General features: G+C 39.0%; 1 protein-coding gene across 1 annotated transcript in view; it reads left to right on the top strand.

Moving 5' to 3' along the window:
- The window catches only part of THADA (THADA armadillo repeat containing), a 175,029-nt gene that overhangs the window by 62,481 nt on the left and 88,007 nt on the right, over nt 1-24,541 (top strand). The window contains exon 29 of the mRNA XM_083829105.1: nt 9,893-10,061. Coding sequence (XP_083685231.1) covers nt 9,893-10,061 — 169 coding nt within the window. The remainder of the gene's footprint in view (nt 1-9,892; nt 10,062-24,541) is intronic.

Below are 24,541 nucleotides of genomic sequence, written 5' to 3' on the forward strand. Positions count from 1 at the left end.
CAAATATGGCTTTCAAATGCTAAGAGTACTTTATATACTTATATTATTACGCTGTCTTTTACCATTGACTGATTTATCTCTGGTTCTCTGATTTTTTCCTAAGATAAAAATGGTCATTCTGATGCAGCTTTGCTTGTTCTTTTCTCTGTCCATTCTTTTTCCACTTCTGTTCACAAATCCTTTGCATATTCCTTTCAGTCTTCATTGCTTCATTTACTTCACCACAGATAAGGAAGAAATACTATTGCAATAGTTCGCCTGTTGTTTTTGAACAACAAATTCAATTGTGTAAAGATGCATACATAAAATTATGATCTTGCTGTTTTAACCTTTGTGTATTAACATGGTAAATCATAATTTTGTGCATTTTAGGCACTTCGAAAAAATGTGAATTAAGTGAGATTAATTTCCTTTTATTTTAGCTTCTTAGAAAGTAGAGCGTCTGAACATGAATTCAGATGCTCCCTAGGAATCAGAGTTGTCTTACTTCATGAATCTGTAAGAACTCACTCCTTAAGAAAATATCTTAAGGAAATATATAGAAGTATAGTAATATTACTATTCTAGGAGGTGTTGTGATTATAAATATTTACTGGTCAATAATGTTACTTGCATTTGGGCAAGTGGTTTGCTTCTTTGAAAAAGTTAATTGTCATTTACCTATGCTGGTTAGTTTTACTGCTCTGTGTTGTGTTTAAGTAATTTCTGTTGAATTTTCTCTGGTCTGTCAGGTGTCTGGTTCTGTTTTGGTAAAGCCAAAGACAAAACCTGTGTAGGCTGCATAGGAATTGTAACTGGGACAAACGGAGCAATAAGGCAACAAAATTCAAATGTAAAACCGAAAGTGTGTATGAGACTTGGAAGTAAGGCTTTACACTGAATAAAAACCACAAGAAAAGGGGGGAGTGAGAAAGATCTAATAAGAAGGTGTCCTCAGTTTATTTGGGAAGAGCTTGATTGATCAGGAGTTGGACTTAATGATTCTTGTGGGTCCCTTACAAGGGATATTCTACAATTCTATGATTGATTGAAATCATTCACATATATCTTGTTAAAAATACTGGTTATATACCTGACTAACTGCAGTGTCCCCAATTTTCATTTGTTTCCCACGTGTACAGTTATCTATGGGGATGTATTACGTCGTCTTTTATCTGACGTGAAAGCAGTTATCTTGACTCTCTCTAGGCTGAACACTAGTATCCTTTGGTTAAGTAGTCAAGCAAGATAGCTGAATAGTTATGTTAAAGTGTGCTCCTTCTGCTTTTCTCCTCACTTTCTTCTGTTTTAGTATATATGGTATGGCACCTATAGGAGAATTAATGTTAAAACTTGCTGATTTTCAACTATCTTTACTGTACAACTGGGAATATTATCAGTGGTCTGATAAGCAAAGTACTTTTGTGGGAATGCCTTTTCATATCAGGTGAAAAGAACTACATGTGTTTGTTGCAGCTTTGTTGTATTAAAATAGCTGCTCTTGATTACAATTGTTTGTAAAAGCATCTCCTTGGGTTTCCATATCAAAGGCACATCTTCTTGGTCTTTACTCTTTTTCCTTTCTTTTTTTTTCTCCTATTTTCTTATAATATGTTTTCTGGTCAGTTTAACTGCTTAACATTGTAATTGTCTAAAATAATTTATGACTTAGAATACCTGTGATACTCAGAGCAAGGGTGTTGACTCCTTGGAATGCCCTGTCCTTTTGGAGATGCTCTGACCTGTCAGTGTATGACAAAGGCAGATGCTTTTTTGAATATAGGTAAGGTTCCCAAAATACATGTGCTGACATAGGCATACAGAAAATGGAACAATACATGCCTCTAAAACACGCTTTTTTTTTTTAACATTCTCATTGTTTTTCAGTGTTTTCTGATACTGAATCTGTATAGTGAAACTAATCTTGAATTTTTTTTGTGAAACAATTTTTTATTTTTTATTGTTTTTTGAAGTCATAGAAGTTCCTTCAGGCCTAAAGTGGAGGAATTGCACTTATTAAGAATGTGCAAGTGAAATTTCTTTTGTTAGAGAAGGCTGACTTGGTCAAGTCCCCTGTCATACACGCGTGTGCACACATACACTTTGTTTCTTTTATTTCTTTTTCTCCTCCTCTTCTCTCTGACCCTATCCAACCCCTTTGGACAAAAGTGAAAGAGAGAATTGTCTGACATCTGTGATGGAATTTGGGAATGGTTGGAGATTAAAGGAGACATAGGGAAATGCATTTCCCTTCTGAGTGTAATTCCTGTCCCGGGAGTTGGGACTGGGCTTGGAATTCTTCAGGTTCTAGTTACAGCGTTCTCTCTGTGTAATCCTAATCACATATTGTTTGCTACTGATCTCTACTTTACTTATGGTTTGCCTTGAGTATTTATTAATGAGCGAGTTTTCAGGCTGTTTATTTTTTTAGAATCTTTAAATAATGAATGGTAAATAGCTTGGCATTTGTTCACTTTAATTCAGATTGCAGTGATAGGGGAGACTATGAAATACTTGATTGGCAGTACACTGTTCGAGACCTTCTCATCAACCAAAAGTCAGCATACAACTTACCTATTTTTTTGCTGTAATTTGCGATCTTTTCTTTTAAATTGTGGGCAGATGTTCTTTTCCCATTCAAACGGTGCCAACAGGAAATGTCGCTGCTTCTAGGTATTCATTGCTGATTCCTTATTCCAGTTTTTACAGTTTTCATCCGTCTGCTGCTCATTGGCAGATTATCGTCTGAAGCAATTTAAGAAGTATTCACAAAATGTAGGAAGCTATCATGTTTTTGGGGAAATAAATGGTGGCGTGTGGTCGTGAGCACTGATAGTGAAAATATCTTTCTCCAGTATTGCAGACTTCTGAAAAGGACCAGTGTTAGTAAGCAACGGATAAAACTTCATATATGCTACTTAAAACATGATCCAGTGAAAAATACAATGGGGCTCTCAGCTGTCAAAACAAAATTGGTCAGATTAAGTAATTGTATTATTCATTTATATAGTTAAAAATAGTCAGTGATTAAGTACTTTGCTGGTGAAAATTAGGCCAAAAAATTATATGGTCAAAATTATATGGTCAAGATATGTAGCCAAATAGTAACATTTAGCCTGATTTGCAAAACTATTTGCAGGAAGGAACAGTAAATGGAGAGAAGTAATGCATACTATGCAGCTATGCAGAGGAAAGTAGGTATGTCATGGAAGGAAAACAATGTAGTGGTACTAAGGAAAAATAAAAGTCAGAAAATAAAAGTCAGTATTATTTAAAAAGACCAGTCCTGAGTTTGAGAGGTTTGAGTTCAATATTGGGAAAGCTTTATGGAAGTGGGCTAGCGAATTTTGGTGATATGGCTGGAAGGAAAAAATCTTTCAGAACCCAGATTCTTCTGTTACTTTCATAGGTCTGATAAAAAGTTTTCAAAATTGTTTGTTAAATTCTTGTTTGCAATCAATTGAAACTTTAAAAATAATCACAAGGTGCTGAAATTTGCTTTATGCGTTCAACTTGCCTTTCATAGTTTCAATAATGATACAGTCATTTTTTTTGGTTGTTTTTTTCCCACTACCCCCAGCTATTTTGGTATTAAGTGTTGTGTGTTTCTTTCCATTAATCTGCATTTCTGAAACATCATAGTAGCTTTTCTCAAATTAACAAATTTGGAGTATAATTTTGAATGAAGGAGGCTGTAACCTCTTGTGATTTCATTTCAACAAATAATTGAACAAACCTAGACTGAAGTTAGCTACCTGGTGTTATTATTTGAGATTCCTTGATGGGAATGCAAGAAAGAAATGCCATTTAAATTGTTTCAGCATGTTTTAGCAAATCTCAGTTTGAAGTGTATGTGTTTCTGTTGCTCTAAAGTTTGCATGCAGTATAAGTAACAGTGTTCTTACCCATATGTGTTAGAGATCCTAGTTTATTGGCTGGCTGAATGACAGCAATTTAGGTTTCTGTTGTTGATTCAGCTTGTTATCAGTTGGCCACTTTTTACAATAACCTAGGTCTTGGTGACAAGAAGAGAGAAATGTATACGGTTTCTTCCCAGAAGGCTCTTGGAAGCATGTGAAAAACAACTACTGGCATAACTTGTGGGGAACTTGCACAAATAAAAGTCTGTGTGCTTTGCCTACATAGTTCCTGCAGTATCTACAGCTACTCTGATTCATTAAGTGCTTGTCTGGAAAACACTACTGTACAAAACTATAAGGTGTTATCTTGATTGCCCAAGTTGGAAGAATAAAATACTTAACACGGTGTATAAAGAGAACAGAAATTTGGGCAACCATTAACTTTACTTTAAAGGAAATTGATAAGAGCTTAGTGATTTAGTACTACATAAATAACTTGAAATTAAACTCGGTCTGTGTCCATGCATGTTTGTGTTCAAGCATTTTCTGGACTACATTCATGTATGTTTATTATAGATCTATAACCTACAACAAACTCTTAATACTTTTATGATATTTTTCTGCTTGTCAGGTATATATTGAGATGCTGTATCAAAACTCCAGTTATTCTATTGTGGTGTGTTGTTTTGTTTTGTGTGTGTGTTGTGTTTTTTTTTCCTTAATTTCAGAATAAAGAACAAAAATTTGTCTTTAGGATAATTAAAATATAGGTTTCCAAAGGGAAATAAGTTTTAAAAATTAAGTGCTTTGGATATTTTAATTGCAAGGGAACAGCAGAAGTGTGACAAAATGGATAATAAGTGTGTTTCCTTAAAAGAGAATCACAAACCAAGCAAATCCATAAATAAAAGAAACTTCAGGTACGTGTATAGCAGGTTACTGTTTATATTCCAGGAAAGATTGCTCTCATATTAATGAATAGGGACTGTCATACCGATTTGTCCTGAAAACAGAAGTCCAAGATACATTAATTGCATGGAAGCATGGTGTTGGCTTTTTTTTTTTTAATGCTATCTTTGCACCTCTCTTTGCTCTGGGACTTGTTACACTGCATTTAGAAGTTGCTAAATTTAATGTTTCTGGACTCTTTCAGTGAAACTAGTAGGGTACCTGGTTTGATTGGCAAGGTCGCGGGCCCCTTCTGCAGAATGTTCCCATCCTCTGTGTTCAGTCTGCTCTCCTTTTGTTTCCATCCTGTTTTCATGGCTGCTGTTCCTGATTGCCTCGTCCAACATACTGTGAAGGCAGTGTATGTGAATGTATTTCAACTGAGAATGAACTTACAATGCTGTGATACTGTCTGTAGGAACAATTATCTGTTGTACTAATAAGCTGTGAAGTAATGAGTGATACATAGATCACTGTGGTGATATCCAGTAAACCTGGCAATAGTTGTTTTTCTCCTGCTAATCCTTGTTCTAACAACTGTAGGTATTACTTACTGTAATGGATGTATCACTTTCAGCTACAGTTACGATTTGTAAAATGATTTCTATTCATTTGTTTCTATGACATTCATATAAAAGGTAATCCTTAGTTTGTTGATTTGGGTAACGCAAGGTCTGTTGAGACGGAGTAATAAGGAAGGGAGAAAAAGAATCACATAGGAAACACCTGCAGTTCTTTTTTAAAAAACAATGTGAAGATATTTTTATTTACAGCTAGTGTTCTGTTGTTCATAGCTAGAGTAATAAATTAGATACTTTGATGTGTGCAGAGGAGTGCAGAATCCTTGTGTGCCTTATGAGAATTGCTCATATAAATTATGTCAGTCAGCAGCTTTGTTCAAGATCTAAGTGTTAACGCTGGAGCGGAGCAGTGGAAATACACTGAATCTACAGTTACACAAAGTGAAAGCTGTTCAGATTTATTGACTTTTTGTTCTTGATCATGAACTGTTTGAAGTAAACATGTTTACATCCAAAACCTCGTGCACCTAGATAAACAGTGCTGAATTTAACATGGCCTGCTACTTCAGCAGTGGTTAATAGCCCTGAAGATTCAATAGAAGTGTATCCCATCAGGATTTTGCAAGTTTTCTTTGCTTCTTGCTACCTTGAGATATAATAAAATGACGCTGATGTGTTGTGTGTTCTAACAAAGGTAACGTTTTAGGCATTTCTGAGGTTTGAAAGTTTACTTATACATGAGCTGCACGTAAAGAAGGTCGCCTACAGAAAACACTTCTTATTTTCCCCGCTTGTTCTTCAAATCAAAGCAAATAAGATTCAAATACAGGTATGCACGCACACACACATTGCCCAGAGGGGTGCAGGGCTCCGCTGCTGCTGCTTGGCCTGCAGGGACACTGAGAGCAGGCGGCCGGGCGCAGGTTTGGTGGTGGGGTTGTGGCCCGGGCTGGGGCTGCTGTTCCCCTCTGCCAGCACCGGGCCGGGCAGCTGCCACAGTGGTGACACCACTGCGTGCTACGGTGTGCGGCTGCCTTGGAGGCTGGTGTAGCCAGCAGCAAAGAATGGCTGCATTGGGCTGGCTTTGTTGTCTTGCGTTACCCGGCTGCTTTATTTACTTATTATTCTTCCTCTCACTTTTTGAGAATCGGTCTTGATTAGTTTTAATTACAGGTAAGAGGTGATATTCAGATGGGATCCATGAAACAGCAGACCTGCCTACTCTTAACTTAGGATGCTGTTACAGGCTATGGGAAAAAGTGTTTATTTTGACATTCTTCTATCAAACTTCTTACACGATTGAGGAATGAAGCCAAGTGCCTCCAAAACATGAGAGAAGCACACACACATTGAGTGCCTTCAGGGTATCCCGAAGTTCAGGGATAGGTGACTAACGGTGGCCTGCCATGATATCTTGTATGTGTGTGTGAGGAGCGTTTCTGAAATGTTATATGTGGTGTTTGTTGGGGTATAAAACAAAACAGCTTTCTTTGAGTATTAGAAGGGGAATAGAAAAGGGAAAGGAAACAGCAGAAGTGTGAACGCCGCTCAGATTTGAGAAGCTGTTTGCCAGTATGAAATGTCTTCCTTGTGCGCCCATACGTGTTCCAATGAAGCATATACTTTGTTGCTCTTAAACTTTGTGATGCTCTTGTTCCTTCACAGGAGTGCTCTTGGAGTCTTTACATTAATTTTTTAAGTGGATATACTGCAACCTATGTAGCAAGCAGCAGCTTGAGAAGTTGGAGTTTGTGCTAGGGTACAGCAGGTGCACAGCACAACGGCATGTTGCCCCAGCTGGGCAGCCCTTCAGGCAAGCAGAAGCTGCGGGTTTGCATTTTCCTCAGGCTCAGAAAGTTGCAAAACCGGGACTGCTGCATCCTGGGCCAGTTCTCCACCTGCTGGGCACTGGGGCATTTGCCCAGGGGAAGGAGGAGGAGGAAGAGGAGGTCATTGCCTCCTGACTGAGGATCCTCAAAGTGCAAGTTGGAACCTAATTTGAGGGTCCCAGTTTGGCTTCTTTGTGGGGTCGGGGTAGGAAACACTCACCCACTGAATTTTTTTATTTTCTTTTTTCTAAGAGAACAACAATTTGGGGCATGAAGAGAAGTGAAAATTAGACTTGTCTGTAGTTTTGCCTGAAGCTTTTGCCTGACATACATTCAATATGAATGCTGAGGTGGCAGTCTCTTGTGAACCTGGAATTCGGGTAGCTTTACTCTTAACTTGAACCCTCAGTTTTACCCTTAATGTGAAATTCTTTCCTTTATTCTGAGTATATAGCAGTCACTTCTGTTTCTGTAATAAATTTGATAAAATAACTATCTGGAGTAAAATCTAATATGTAAAAGACTGCATGTCTATACACGTATAATGCATGTGTGGTAAATTTTTTATTTTTATTTTTTTTACTAGAAAACAAAGTTTAAATCAGGTTATTTAGAAGTTGTTCTCAACTCTCATTTTTTACTACTAAGAAAAAAACACCACACAGCTCCATTCTAATTTGTTGCATTGTGTTCGAGGACAAAACTCCCTCTGAATCACATCGTTTGGGAAAGCACCCTTGCACAAGTTAGAGGAAAGCCTGGCATTTTCCCCGTTTTCCACTGTTCATTCTGAAGGGATGTCAGATTCCTTGGGAAAAAATAATTTGTGAAAGGTCACAAACAAAATAAAGAACATTCTTGAGTATACAGTTACAGCTAATTGAGAGCTAGACACACAGTGCAATAACAACGTCGCTCGTGTTTGGAAAGAACATCTGTATGCGAGGAGGGCTTGGTTAAGGAACCATGGTGTGGCACAAATAAAAGAATGGTTGGAGACGAATCACTTTTCAGGTTTACTTTCAATATACAGTAGAATTAAAATGTTTTTGTTTAAAAAGACTGAATTTGTTTTTACTGAGGGCTAAGCTGGCTTCTTGCATTGTGTCAATACAGGATTAAAGCTTTTCCTTATGGAAGAGCCTCCAGTTGTGGCTGCTCTGCTTCCACATCCTGTTGTGAAGAGCCTACTCTTGCTTTTCCTTTTCAAAGATGATCTTCCTAAAAATCATTCCCTAAGGGAAAAGATAGGAAGGTAGAGGATAGAATACGCTGCCATACCGTGAGGGTGAAATTTCCAGCACAGAATATAGTTCAGGGTAGCATATAGCTCCATACTTCCTTAAAGCAATATTTGTGTGTTTCAGGCACATAGTGGCCTACCAGAACTAAATTGCTATTACACTAGGTCTATTTAGTGTCTTCTGTTCAAAACCCTATTAATTCAGTTGCTAGTTCAAAATGGAAACTGTTTTGTGTATTTCTTTGAAGTGAACTAAAGCAAGCAGCTACTTGGGGTATTGACTTAAATTTCCTAGAGGTATTTGAGACCTTAGAATGTCTTCTAATCTAATTTCATTTTTTAAATAAGTAAATACTTTTAAATAAGTAAGCGTGACCCTGCAAGCATTGTTTGAGAGACCTGAAAAGTGGATTTCCCATTTTGGCAGAGGGCATGATTTTTTAAGCTGAAAATATGTAAGATGCAATTCAGGAAAAAATGGAGAGGGTAGGAGGAAGGAAGGACATCTCTCTGGCTCATCATACTCATCATACCAGGAGATATCAAAAGACAAGTTCTGCCATAGTGCATTGTACATTGTATAAGTTATTTGGACGTTGATTTCAAACCCTGTGGTAACTTCTTCAGTTGTCTGGGAGTGAGTGGCTGAGCTGTAGCTGTGTTACAAAAGCTGACACGTGCGCGAATTACCAACTTTGAAAGCCTTACCCTTACTGACTTCCAGTTTGTAAAAGATTTCACTTCAACTCAGTGTACATGCTACTGAAGTAGTTTAAAGCTGATAAAATAATACTATAACTGCATAGCTGAATAGTTAATTATATGTATATTCGTACCTCTACAGCTAGTAAAAAAGTTAATAGCATAAGATAAAAACCCCTTTTCGGCCTGTGTCTTTTGTGCAGTTTTGAGTCTTATCAGTTAATTCTGAATAAATAAAAATTATTTATTTTTGAGATAGTCATTACACATAATAAAAAAGTGTTTTTTTGATGTGTCTGTTACTTATAAACCTGTTTCCTGTCTTTAAATGTATTTTAAGAACCAGCGGGAGATAGGGCTTAAAATTCCTGTAGACACTGTGTTGTTCTGATGGGAACATCTGATTAAGAACATGGAGTGTACTTCACTGAAATCAAACTCAGAATATGTTAGAATTGTTGTTTAATAAGTAAAATAAACATGAAGAAAGATGGAATGGCACCGTGCTCTTACCTGCTTCATGGCATAATTGTATCTATCTATCTATCTGCCTATTTATTTATGACTTTATCTAAACACAGAAACTTCTGAAGGCAAAAAGCCTTCAACATGACTCTAGTATGGCTTCTGTTTCTGGGCAAATAGTCTTTCACTCCTGAGAAGAAGGACTGCATATGATTTGTGATGTCTGTCGTTACGTTGTCCTTTGTTTTATCCTGTAAAAAATCAAACCTAATCCAAACATTAAAGTTTTTAGCCACAGCAGTGGATTGCATCTGGATGACAAAAAACATGTATTTCTTTTTCTAGGTGTGGGCATTCTCCTGTGTACCGTTCCCGTGAGATGTCAGGTCGGGCCCTTGTTCCATTTGTTATGGTAAATGAAGTGCCACACACAGTAATGTCACTGCTGAGGGGGCTTCCAGACTGTACCAGTCCTTGCATACGACAGAATAATATTCACGGAACGCTTCTGCAAGTATGTTTTTATTGTGTCTTTTGTTGTTTTTTTGGTTTTACTGTACAGTCAGATAAAATGCAGTGAGCTGTGCTGAGTGTTGACAGATTGTTAAACTACGTATGAAGCCTGCTTTTGAGTCGATTCTCTCAGATGATAAATATGGGATGCAAACTTCAACAGTCATTAGAAGACTGCAAGTTGTAAATATCAACATTTACATTTCATATAATGTTTCATCTCCAGAGATTAAAGTGCTTTAAGAGCAAATATCTTTATCTAAACATATCTAGAGAGATCCGTGTGACTCACCCAAAATCACAGAGCAAATCTGCGGCAGAGCTGAACTCTGAGCACCAATAATATCGTAAATGTTGAGACTTGCTGCTTACCTACATATTTATGTACTACTTGATTTGCCGTTCCTGCTACATCATTGGCTTCATGTCAGTTTGCTGTGCAAGACATGAGAAGTTTTATATTGTATTCTTCTGAAAACATTCTGGAGAACAGCTCACTATCAGTTGGGAATCAGAAATTTCTTCATTCCTCATACATCATTCCTTTGGTTTATAGCAGTCGGTTCTGCGTGTTTGATTTTTAAGCTATCATGATAATAAGTTACCCATTTTTATTGCCTGTTTTTCGCAAGCAACCCTCCAACAAAGGCATATTGTATATGTTCGGCTCTGGTAGTCTGCCTCTGTTAGTTGGCAGTCTGTCTTGGAACACATTCCCATTGTAAAGTGTGTGGTGTTGTGTGTATGTGTTTGTGGGATATTATTTTTTCTGTATCTTTTCCAGCTTATTATTTCCCTTTCAAATCATGACCTTACAGGAAACCCATGATAAGGAAGTGAGTGAAGTCCCTCTAGAGCTGTTATTGCCAACTCCACCTGTACATCTCCACATCAATTATCAGCTTGTTTCTAATATATATTAACTGACAAGAATTAATTAGAAATCTGATAATTCCTTCAGCATTTTAGAAGTTGGTATCACTTTACTTGTCCAAAAAGGAATGTTGGTAATTTTGAAAAATCGGCATCTTGTGAAAGATGCCAACTAGCTGGATTGGGATCAGAGTTCATCCAATTAATTGGGATTTGGCAGATGATAGGTAACAGAGAAGGTCATCCCAGTTTGTGGTTGATTCTGTCCTGGTGCAGATGTCAGTCCGGCAGCCGTGTAGAAAGGAGGGGATTACCATCATCAAACTACCTGTGCTGCCGCCAGTGTGCCACAAAACTGGAGTCCTTCTGGAAGTGTTAGGAAAAGAGGGTTGTTCTGACAGAGGTGGAAGCGTTTTGTTAATCTTCAAACAGATTATGACCTTCATAATGAGGGTATGGACTGGCTGTAATGTATAAAGCCACTGCTGCCTTTTTAGTGACCTTGTAGAAAAGTTATAGTGGAGGGTTGGTTCTGAAACTGCCCAAAAGATGATCAGTTTTTTAAGCCAGTGTTGCTAACAAGATCTTATGCATAGGTCTAGGAGGTTTTCGTTTCCATCTGTGTGAACCAGGAGGTATTTTCATTCTCAGGTCTTTACTGTCATCTCTTGGTCAGTTTTGGGCAGTTACTAGGATATAGTACTGAATTGCTGCTGCACTGGGGGAAGACTGGTGCTGTCAGAGTACCACATTCTTCAAAAAAATGTCAGTGGTGCCATAGCAATCCAGTGATGTTTGGTCTCTTGTGTGTCTTGGGCTTTGCTTTTATGATTTGTGTATCAAGGTTGTGCCGTGTTCGTTTAATACTTAATCAGATGTAGCGTATGACTGAAATGCTGAACTAACTGTTTCTAGTTAAAAACAACAAATATTCAGAAGAAATGCTGAAGGGTGATAGATTTACAAAAAGGGAGGCACCGTTTTTTGATGTTGTACCTGTAAAATACTAGTGCCACGTAGTTCACCACATAGTGTGCACCTACTGTAAATAGGAAGGCAAAGAGCAAAGTCCTGTGACTTTCAGGGGCTGTTGGATGGGTGGTTTCAGTTTCCGTTTTATCATTGTGAGGTGGGACTTGCAAGGCTTATTGAATGGAAGGTTGTTACCGGACTATATATTAAAGCATTGATTCTCTGAAGCCGTACTTAAAGAGCGGTTAAGACAATGATCTGACAGTGTTCAAGACTGCACTGCATTTCTATGGCACAGTAGAGAATTTATCTTCTTCTCTGATATGAAAATCCCTACAAAAAAGAGTGAGCCTGTACAATGCTTGATAAAATTTAGATTTTTTTTTTCCAGCAATACAAGGCCAATGTCTTATGAAAACAGAATTCAGTTAATTTAATTTCATTTGTTCAGTCACATTAGTCAGAAGCTGACTATGTTCACTGCCTGATCTTTATTTCAGTGTTCATATGCTGTCAAGTCTTGAGCAGGAAAATTGGAATTGTTCAGACTTAAAACTTAGATGGCAGTGCCAAATGTAATAAATTTTGAAGGTAAATTACAGTTATGTTTCAGGGTTATGTAACTACTTCATCTGTTGCAAGCCAAATGTTCATTTATAGACAGATCATTCAAAAAAAGTTCAGACTGCAGTGTTTGTCCAAACACGGGGTGGTTTTCAAAATGCTGAGATTGACAAGGACTATTTGGGACAGTAAATACAAATGTGTTGTGTTTAACTTCAGTCTGCTGCATCAAGTGAAAACATGGCTTTTGGTCCCCAATGTGATAATCCTGACTCAATTTGTGTATGAATATAAATGTGCATGAGGATAAAATAATTTTATGGCTTACTTGTTTTACATAAGAATTATTTTCAAGACAGAAGGAGGAATGCTGTCATTCTGCAACTCTTACAGAGCTTAAGGTAACCTTCAGGGAGTAGATTTGCATCAGAAGTAAATGTGTTGGCTTAAAAAAGACAAAGAAAAGTCCGCTCTATGCTTAGTATTTCCTCTATGAATGCAGTTTCTAATTCTCTGTTATCCAAACTGGTATGGGGGTTGGGGAGAGACTTAAGCTTGTAGTTCACTAGAAAATGTGGAAATCTTCTGTTGGCCTTATTAAATGATTAAATATTTCTGGCTTCTGTTGTTTGAAGATCTAGTTTGTTGTGTGTTTATTTTTATTTATTTATTTATTAACCTGATTAGCTGAAGGGAGGAGCTTGTCCAGAGCTTTATGCAGAAACTTTTTGTTTGTGAAATTTCTTTGACTTTTGACAGTTACCAAGGATCTTAGAGTAGGTGAGAGGATTGCAAGGTATCCTTATCAGAGGATCCATGAAGTAGCCAAAATCTGGTCTTCTGAAATCTGGGGTTGTGGTCTTGTGTTTCGCCCTGCTGCCTTCTCTCAGGACCCTGAACTCCATTATCTTCTCACTGCAGCCAAGCTGCCTTCAACCTTTATGTCCCCAATGAGCCACGCCTTGTTTGTGAGCAGGAAGTCCAGGAGAGCACTGCTCCTTGTCTTTTTTTGTCAGAAGGTTGTCATTGCTGCTCTCCAGGAATCTTCTGGGTTGCTTATGCTGTGCTGTGTTGGTCATCCAGCAGATGCCGAGGTTGGTGAAGTCCCCTATGAGGACCGGGGCCTGCAAACTTGAGGCTACTTGTAGCTGTCTGTAGAAGGCCTCATCCGTGTGTTTGGTCCTGCTCAGGTGGCCTAGAGCAGACGCATTGCAGTGTCACCTGTACTGCCATCTGTTCTTGAATCCTCACCCTTAAGCTATCCCACCATGTCTCTGTGATCCCAGCAAGACCATAGCCCTGCAAATTGCATGCAGACGTCTTAATGCCTGGGATTCCTTAACCTACCCCTTTGGTGCTTTAAAGCAGAAAAAAAGCTACAGGATGCCTGAGCACGGTTTGTCTGGAAAACAATGCAGCACCTTTAATTCATCCAACTGTAGTTTATTCATAATGATTAAAAAACTCCCAAGTGCACGAACTGTCAGACTGGTTTGCCAAAGAAAGCAGATGTTAGACTTTTGCTTTTGTTTTTTATCTTGTAAGAATTAGGTAATATGATTGATGCTGGGTTTCAAAGGCTCTGCTATGTATGTAGACCTAGAATCGAATTGTTACAAGTACAGGAGAATAGCAGCAGGAAGACTGAGGCTTTCAGTCAGTTCTGCACTCATTAGTTTTCGGAAATCTGCTCACATTTGTGCGTTCAAAAATCTGTACATACCCTTACACTATCTTCATATTGAGAATAATCCATTGGTCTGCTGCAATTAATCACGGAGCAGATATAATTACTGTTAAGGTTTCTGTCTTTTTCACATCAAAGAATCTGCACATCAGTTGGGTCATCATCTTGTGTGTTGGCAGTTTGATCTACCTCGCGTTTGCTTTGGCAAGCCTGCAGTGATGCATTTTCTGAACACAGATCAGATAAATTAAGGTTATTAAAAGAGGCAATACGTTTTCTTTTGAGTTCCCTGTGCATTGTTTTGCCCATTTCTGAAATGTTGATAGTGCTAACCTGCTTCCTAGCGGTCTTGTGTTGATTTATACCTAAACAGTGACAGTGCCTAGCTTCAGGCTGTTCTACAGAATTGTACCACAATTTTTGCTTCCTCTGTCACTGTCCGATTCACTATGCAGTCCCTGCCTTTTGGAGTGCATTTTGCATTCCCTTTGGCATTGTTGGGCACAGATTAGGAGAAAGGAGGATTCAGTGACTTCTCCCTCATCATTTACTGCTTGTATATGAAGAGAGAGAACTACATGAGTTTGTTTATATGTGTATGCTGCCTCCATTTGCTGTCTCCATCAGGAGATGGATTGAACTGTCCAAGATACAGCTTCTTATAGAAGTTCACTGTGGGTTGTGCAGTTGCACATACGAGGAACAATTTCTGTCTGGAAGCTTCTTTGGTTTTGAAGATTATTTACATTTTTGTTGGTACTTCATATGCACAACCAAACAACCGCACATAATAAAAATTCTCTGGCCTATCTTGTCTTTGCAGGTGGATCCTTCTTGTCATGATTGGTTTTGTTCATTGCTGCAGCTTAGTCACAGAAATTCTGCCTGGTCCCTGGGAAGGTTTCTGTCCATTTCCCCTATCTTCTCATCTGAGGTCTAGCTGGTAGCTTCTATTCTTTCTGTTCTTTGCAGTCTTCCCACTTACTGTTATCACTTCTACTGATTTATCCGGAAATTTGCTCTCTGAGCATATGCCAGTGTTTACATCGCAAAAGAAGAACAGTCTCCCCTCCTATTTGGGGAGTGCTCATGACCTGTTCTTTAAAAAAAAAAAAAAAGAGAGATCTGCTAAGTGAAAGATGAAACAGAATTTGTTTTGATGCAGGGTTAAAACTTTATGAAGACAAAAGTGGAATTTCACTTATTTGATGATGGTTCCAGTGTCATCAATCAGTAGTCAGTTACTCTTCACAAATTGTTTCTCTTAATATTCAAATTTTCTCCACACATCCACAAAACTCTGTTAAAACTGAAACTGTTTCAGCTCTGTTTCAGTATTACAGCATGAGGCTGGTTCAAAGAAGAATGTTTTGTTTGTTGTTTTGTTTTGGTTTTATTTTTACTAGCTCAGACAGTTCTCCTTCGCATGTGAATGCGAAGTCCTGTGCAAAGGATGTTGGTTTGAGTTTTTGAATGTTCTTTTGTTTGTTTTGCTTTTGAAGCCAGTAGCACTGCTGCATCTTTCATGTGTTTAAAGCACACTGAGTCACATCAACTGAATTGCATGTGACAAAAAATAAACCTAATAAGAGATGAAGGGCTTCATAATTCTTTACCATTAATGTTAATTGAAGATTAAATTTTCCACTGACTTAAGTTAGACAAGAAATTAATAGTTGAATAGTTTTTCAGGGAATGTCAACATGCCATAGAATTAGATTCATCTTTCTTTTACTGTACGATACTTTCAGAATCTAGAAACTTCTTATAAAAATGAAAAACCACATGACTGCATGACAGATTTTTCTGCCAGCTATACAGGGCTTTCATAAATCTGATCTTCTGTTTTATTTTTTGTGGAGTTATTTATTATTATTATTTATGATGGTGGGACTTTAAATTCAAAAATCTAAAAATCAACTTCGTGGGTATGATGTTGAAATAATAACGGAGAGATGGAAGAGGTGATTTAAAGGTGGAAGAAGTGGTTGAAAGGCTGGTTGATGACTTCACTAAAGCAGCAAGAAAAGCAGAACAAGAATACAAGTTGAGAACACTCATACTGGGTCACGCAGATACTTGTCTGAGTCAGTGTGGTGCTTCCACCAGGACTGATAGCACAAGCCTAAGAAAAAGAGTAAGACCAAGCAGCCAGAGAAACGTGTGCTGCCCTCGCTTAGAGCACTCTTGAGCCAGAGGTGTATGGATGTGGCTTTGAACATCAAAAGGAAGTACATCATTGTGCTGATGAAAAGAAGCAGTTTATGATGAAAACATCAATATGTTTGGTAGTTTAATTATCCAGAATACTTGTATCAAGACAGATTATTGTCGATGAAAGTAAAGCCGACCTAATGAACGTGAATGCCTTTTTACCTCCTGTGAGAGGAGGAGGATTTTTAGCTTAAGCTGCTACAAAGGAAGGTCAAGCTGCAGGTATCTGAGATTACTATCAGTCCTGTATTTTATGAGTTTAATACTTGGACACTTACTCAGGAATAAAGGCCATTTAAATAAATACAAGCATTTGAAAATAAAGCAGAGAGGAATGATGCCTGGAGAAGATCTAGCAAGCAATCGCAGGAGCTTTATTGCAGGACTGAATAGGTAATAAAAACCTACAGACTCCAGTGGCTAGGGTGTGTGATTATGATAACAGGAGACAAATTAGGCAAATATATTTTGAAAGTCATTCTTGGATGTTGGTTTTTGTGGCTGAGTGAAAGAGAGAGGTGTACTACTCGGTTACCTTGGCCCGAAATCCTTGATGTGAATTACCAGCAGGGGTGTCAGTGACCGTATTCTTTTGTGTTTTGTTTTGAAGACAAAGGATCGCCAGGGTCTGAGGGAATGAATGGGGAAGTAGCATATTGTTTATTTGGCTTTATTCAGTAGCGCAGAAACATTGACTATGGTGAATTACTTTTTATTTGTCTTGGCAGTAACGTTTGAAGTATAGCAGTTCAACATTAGCTTATAAAAACTCAGTGTAGTAAACAAATGGTACATTATCTACAGATCAAAGAAATAAACCTGCTATAATTAAATGTTGTCCAATGAAACTTCCTTCCAGCTGTTTCTTTTCGAAGCTCAGTTTTTAGTGTTCAAGATAAGCCTTACTTTCAAGATTAGTACAAAGAGAAAAGAAATACTGATGTCAAGTTTAAAACATATTCACTTCCATAGCTGGCAGCAATAGAACAGTTGTCTCATTTCTTCATACTGTAAATTTGTATTAACTCTTATCCAGAGGGGTTCACTGCTGTAAGCGTTTGAGAACAAGATTTGTGTTTTCTGTCTGATATTACATGAATGCAACAGGAACACGGCTAAGTTTCAAGAATGGGAGCAGACAGCCTCTTAGAGGAGATCACTGATGAGATTCTGTCAGAAGTTTTCTTACAGCTGCTTTTTAATGAACTTCTGTGGTACCACTAAGTGACTAGACAGATCTGCTAGTTGGACATGACTTTCAAGTTGCTTTAACTGTAATTAGCAGTGCTCCCAAATATCATGTCTTTGACTCCTTAGAGATACCATTATTTTTTAAGAGAACATAGATTTGTGCAATTCTTACAACTCTGTTAGTTGTTTTTATTCAGTTTCTGTATGGTTTTTGATTTCATTCCTACGGTAACTAAGTATTTGCAGAGATGCTATTATTGAAAACTTCATGTTTACAACTTTAAAGTTAAGAAAAACTTCAACAGAACTTAAAAAAAAAAATAATTGTTTTAGTACGGAAAAAGTGGTACTTATCATTTAGGAAAAACAAGGTTGCTGCTGCTGTTTTTTATTGAGAGGTAAATGTAATAATGGCTCCTTTGGGTTGTGCTGGGTATAGTGTGAAAGCTGCCCCCTCTGCAAAGTCAGACTTGATGGTGCGACGCCTCCCTCTCTCCCACACCCTCCATTTTGATGCTCCTACTCTGGGTACGGCCTGCCGTTGCTGTGGCCGTGGCGTGGCCACCCTTACCCAGCGCACTGCTCCTGCTCCTTACTGCAGGAGAGCTCCCCCGAGGCGTGTTCCTCCTGTGGCTCGCAGGCGCAGTGCAGAGCCTGGGGAGGAATGCACGTGCCGCCACTTGATGTACACACTGCCTGCCCTTCACTTACAGCCACGGAGCATCCCGAGCCTTTGGGTTAGGTCTTGGATAAGAGCAGGGACTGAAAATGTCAAGTACTGATGTGGCTCCATAGAATCACTTTTATTAGGTGTTAGGATTAAACTTAAGGAAAGAGAAATCCTCCTATAGGTGCAGTTTTACAACGGATAGATTATTTTCTCTTTAGATTTCTCCTGAGAGATGTTAGAAAAGAATACTGTTGGCACAATTTCCTCCTTACTACTACTTCAGGCACTGGATGGTTAACTTGATTTAGACCTCCCAGAACAGCAGTTGGAACTCTTGTAAAATCTAATTTTTTTTATAAGTGTTCAATTCTGTGCTGAAGTACATATTTCTCACACCTGTTTTGTATTACGAATCTTTAAGTATCCCTCATGATTAGTCAGGAAAGCAATACTATCACTCTTTCACAGACAGAGGATGTTTTTACAGTTGGGAAGGGAAAAGTTGAAACTTGTAAAGTGTACTGAAGATATAATATTCTCCTAGGTGGTGCAGTGGATTAATTTAGTACTACACGGAGTTCATTTTTCATCTCCTAAAACATGTTTTCAGTCCCACCCGCGTAGGATAGTTTTCTCTTCCTTTTGATCTAGAAACCATGTCTTTAAAACTTTCAGAGCCAAAAGAAAGATAATCCTGGATATACTTCCTGGATATACTTTTAAAAATACCCATCCATGATAAGTTCTGACTGCTTGAGGATGTATAAAAAATATTTATGAACAGTGAGAGCTTTTTTATATACTATGTGCTGTGTTTCCAGAAGTTTAGGCTACAGTAAGAAATTGTGGGAAAGGGCCTCTCTTGGTTTCTGGAAGCCTTCTTAGCCTGTTTCAAAGCAGAAGATGCCCTCCATGGAAGAATAAAGTTGAAAAAATGACTTTTTAAAAGATTGCTGGATAGGAGAAGTGAGTGAAGAGGTACAAGGGCTTTTAAGTGGACAGTTACTCAGTAGAGAATCACCTGTACTGAAGGCCAGGATGCAGAACCTCAAATAATGGAACAAAAAAGTTGAAGAGAGTGAAGAGGAGAAACCTGGAAATCTTAAAAAATGTAACAAAGTAAACACAAAACCAGATGAATAGACTTTCAAAGATCTGAAAATCTATTTCATGGTGTTCATGAGTCTACAAGTTTTTCAGTTAAGGAAGGCCGTTTTTTCTTTCTTCAAGTTTAAAGCACGCTGCTTGTACTTTTTATTTCTGTTTGTGTCCCAGTCATTTCTTGCAGTAGTGTTTTTTACCATCGTTTCTCTTGTTTTTATGAAATATTGTAGAATATCTTATTTTGGAAGTAGTTATTATGGCGCTAGACTTTACTAGGAACAGTTTTCAGATGGCTGTTTCACTTAAAAGTGTTTTTTTCACTTAGACGCTGAATCTGAACTGACAACGTACTCTGGATGTTGGCTTTATTTCTCTGATGTTGTTTATTCATGGGCTGAAGAGAAGAACGGGGAATGGATATCCAGGCTGAGAAAGGATTGTACAGAAATCTCACTGACATAAAGAAACAGCATGGGACAAAGTTTGTGTGGGGCAGGATGAACAAGAAGCTGTGTTATACTTGTATCTGGTGGGGTTTGAGGGGAGGCAGTTCTTACTGTAAGGGTCTATCTGTATGGTTTGGGTTTAGGTCAGGGGCTGTTTGGGGAACAATGCTCTATTGAAAGAAAATTTGTTTTCCACTGTCTAGTACAACATGCTCCCAGTTTGGGGACGTTGCTGCCAAACCCACCCAAAAGTACTGTGGATTCTGAGTTGGATCATCAGAAACAGCTTCTAGTGGGACTACGGGCAGCACTTAGACGTGAAGTCCCCTGCAAAGCATTTTTCAGGCCCTTGAAACAGCCTAGGTGTGGTCTGACAGCAGAAAAGGGCACGGGGAGTGCCGAGAGGGTGATAGGGATGCTTCTAAATTTATTACCCGTCAAGGACCCTCCTTTTCCCTGCTCCTTCCTTCACAGAGCATTCCAGTCATCTCTGGATCATCGGAGCTGCCTTGTGTTTGGGAGTGTGGAAACCTCCCACATGGCTTCAAGCAGGCAAAGAATGAGTGAAGCCTCTGAAGGCACGATAAGCAGGTGCTTCTATTCTGTCCTCCCTCATTCCTTCGCAGGCTTGCACCTACGTTATCTTGCCCTGTTTCCCCTGGCACTATGATCTCCCTCCTCCTCCCTCCTTTCAGCTCTTGTTTCAGGTGCTTACTTTTCCATGTCTCTGTTCTGTACTATGTCCTCTTAAAGAGTAGCTGCTGTCCTAATAAATTGTTGCTTATTTCAGTAGGGTTATTATCCTGCTGGCAGAGATGCCTGTCAATCTGTCTGTCTGTATATACAGTCGTATTCAAAAGTGTATAATTCAGATTCAGTGCATCTTCACATCTATGATGAATGTCTGAAGTGTTTTTGGCAGGAGGTCCTTCTAGCTGTTGTAGTTCATTCAGGCCTGTGGTGAATTTTTGGTTGTTATTGTGTTTGGGTTTTTGTTTGTTTGTTTTTGTGGGAAAATAAGCAATGGTTATTAAATTTATTCCCAAATACACTAAGTTATTTCCATAGATGCAGAAAAGTCTTTGTCAAAAGTGGGTGTTGGGAAAGCTGTTTATACTTGGAAATCACCATTGTCCTTTTTTGATGGAAATGCACCAACAGTAAGATTAGAATGTTTATTTTATTACTAGAGATCAATTAAGAATCCAGCATTTAAATATTTATGACCTAAATGACAGATATTGAGTGTTTATAGTTCATATTGAGTTTAACTTCAATATGTTTTAAACTTCTTAGCACCTTTCCTTCCTTTCCACAGTGTAAATGCATGTATTTGTTTAGCTTTATAGTATTAAGTTGCTATTCTTCAAGGAAAAAATAGTTCAAGGTAGGAAAAGCCAGCTCACAACTTCTTTCATTCCCTACAAAACGCTCTTAAAGCAAACAAAATGCCTGTTATGTACTCATGTTTGTAAGTTCCAAGAAATCATTCCCTTATTCTTCTCTCGTTTTCTGTCTTGTCTCAGTGGTAAATCAGACACAATTGGCAATTACAGCCAGAAACTGTAAAGAGACTAATAATTACTTCTTTCAAAGAAAATATAAATGTAAGTATTTTCAAGTGTGTTTGACTTGTTTATTTTCCTTCTATTTTTTTGAATTAATGTATCATTCAGTGCCATAAGAAATTCCAGCTAGAACCTTCACTCTTTGAAGCAGAGGCATTTTTGAACACTAACTGACTCAAGATACAAATAAGAAAATGTAAATTGTACTGTCTGCATCTTAAGTGAAACACCCTGCATTCTTCATGTTTTTAGTTCCTGTTAATACAAGAGTAATTAATAAAATCAGGGGAACGTGTGTGTGCCATGGTGATGCTGCTATTGTCACATCTCGTGAATGTCACCCGCTCCTCCCAGAAAGCCTCAGAAAGATGTAGAGATGCACATCTGAAAGACTTCACATGTATATGTCATTGCCAAATAGTTGTTGTTATTTCCAGATGTACCATCTAATGAACATATGCAGTGTTTGCGTATCCTGTGTTGCAGCATAAAACCACAGCCCATAGATAGTTTCAAAAGGACAGGACTTTGTGTAATTACCTTTGGGTAGACTTCACAGGAGAATGGTTGATCAGGCAGAATTTCAAACTTCAGTGATGGTAATAGTTAGAGTTGTATTAAAATAGAGACCTTGAGAAGAAGGGAGTGAGAAGCCTCAAGTGCTTCCAGCAATAGAAGTGATTTTTCGTTGTTGTTTTGAGTCAATCATTTACACCTGTGAATTATCATATGATGAGCAATTATTTGAAAATGAGTCAAATTAAAGTAGATTCTGGAGGTCTTAGGAAATGACGATGTAATACTCTTACAGCTGTAGGTGTTTCTCCTGGAGCCTTCCACTCTGTTAGACATATAAAAATGGTACCATGGCGTCAGGTGGATTGTGCTGTCAAAAACGAAAGAAAGAGATTATAAAAACCAAAATGATTGTTTTATGTTTAACTAGTTTTAAAATAAAATATGGAATCTTGGCACTTGCTGATTACCGGGGAAGAAAAAAGTAGTCTTAGTAACTTCATACTGTATTCAGCACTAAAAGCATAATACTGTCTTCCCTGAAAATATAGAAACTGTTGATAGCAGTAGTGGATACACAGTATTAAAGATGGAAATGCAACTGCAAATAATGTAACCACAGAGAGTTGTTTCACGTTCTTCCTTTTTTGTTTTTCTTAAAAGCCATAATGCATTCTCAGGTAGGTAAAAAAAAAAAATTTACTTTTAAGTTAACCTTTCAGAGGACTACAGTGAATGTGGAATGCCCTCTGACAGAAGATTTAATAATTTCAATGACATATAAAGCTGTTTTCAGTATTTTACACTGTGGTGCTTGTGAACAATTTAACAAGAAGTTCATTTTATGTTAACTTTAATTTGTGAACTTCGATGATCACATGGTCTAAACAAATTTTTTCATCCTAAGTATTTCCAAAGTGAAGTTGTGGATGCTGTTAAAGTTATCATGTCCAGCCCTCAAATTGTCAATGCAGTAAATTCTTAGTTTTGTTGTTGTTGTCTCAGAGTGTAATAGGCTGTGATATTAACAGATCTCAGAAGAAGAGGTGTTTATAACCACCTCAGCCTCTGACACTTTTTTTTCCATTAACTGTTTGACAAGTGCAGTTTTGCTGATGTTTTTCTATCGGCCTTTTCCTTTTAGAGGATTGTGTTTTCCATCTGAGTATTATCTTTTAGTTCAGCAGTATTTGTATCTGGAGTATCTGGAGCTCAACCTGGCTACTGCCGTTAAAGACAACAAAAAATCCTTTTACAAATATAACAACGCGAAACGGAGGACTAAGGAGAATCTCCATCCTTTACTGGATGCGAGGGGAAACCTAGTTACTAAGGATGAGGAAAAGGCTGAGGTGCTTAATGCCGCCTTTGCCTCAGTCTTTAGCGGCAATACCAGTTGTTCTCTGGATACCCAGTGCCTTGAGCTGGTGGAAGGGGATGGGGAGCAGGATGTGGCCTTCGCTATCCATGAGGAAATGGTTGGCGACCTGCTACGGAGCTTGGATGTGCGCAAGTCGATGGGGCCGGATGGGATGCACCCGAGGGTACTGAAAGAACTGGCGGAGGAGCTGGCCGAGCCGCTTTCCATCATTTATCGGCAGTCCTGGCTATCGGGGGAGGTCCCGGTTGACTGGCGGCTAGCCAATGTGACGCCCATCTATAAGAAGGGCCGCAGGGCAGACCCGGGGAACTATAGGCCTGTCAGTTTGACCTCAGTGCCAGGAAAGCTCATGGAGCAGATTATCTTGAGGGTCATCACGCGGCACTTGCAGGGCAAGCAGGTGATCAGGCCCAGTCAGCATGGGTTTATGAAAGGCAGGTCCTGCTTGACGAACCTGATCTCCTTTTATGACCAAGTGACGCGCTTGGTGGATGAGGGAAAGGCTGTGGATGTGGTTTACCTTGACCTCAGTAAGGCTTTTGACACCGTTCCCCACAACATTCTCCTCAAGAAACTGGCTGCTCGGGGCTTGGACTGGCGTACGCTTCGCTGGGTTAGAAACTGGCTGGATAGCCGGGCCCAGAGAGTTGTGGTGAATGGAGTCAAATCCAGTTGGAGGCCGGTCACTAGTGGTGTCCCCCAGGGCTCGGTACTGGGGCCGGTCCTCTTTAATATCTTTATCGATGATCTGGATGAGGGCGTCCAGTGCACCCTCAGTAAGTTTGCAGATGACACCAAGCTAAGTGCGTGTGTCGATCTGCTCGAGGGCAGGAAGGCTCTGCAGGAGGATCTGGATAGGCTGGAGCGATGGGCTGAGGTCAACTGTATGAAGTTCAACAAGGCCAAGTGCCGGGTCCTGCACCTGGGGCGCAACAACCCCAAGCAGAGCTACAGGCTGGGAGATGAGTGGCTGGAAAGCTGCCTGGCCGAGAAGGACCTGGGAGTATTGGTTGATAGTCGGCTGAATATGAGCCAGCAGTGTGCTCAGGTGGCCAAGAAGGCCAGCAGCATCCTGGCTTGCATAAGAAGCAGTGTGGCCAGCAGGTGTAGGGAAGTGATTGTGCCCCTGTACTCGGCTCTGGTGAGGCCGCACCTCGAGTACTGTGTTCAGTTTTGGGCCCCTCGCTACAGGAAGGACATGGACGTGCTCGAGCGAGTCCAGAGAAGGGCGACCAAGCTGGTGAGGGGTCTGGAGAACAAGTCTTACGAGGAGCGGCTGAGGGAGCTGGGCTTGT

The sequence above is a fragment of the Anser anser genome (genome assembly GCF_964211835.1).
Source record: "Anser anser genome assembly, chromosome: 3".
Classification (NCBI taxonomy): domain Eukaryota; kingdom Metazoa; phylum Chordata; class Aves; order Anseriformes; family Anatidae; genus Anser; species Anser anser.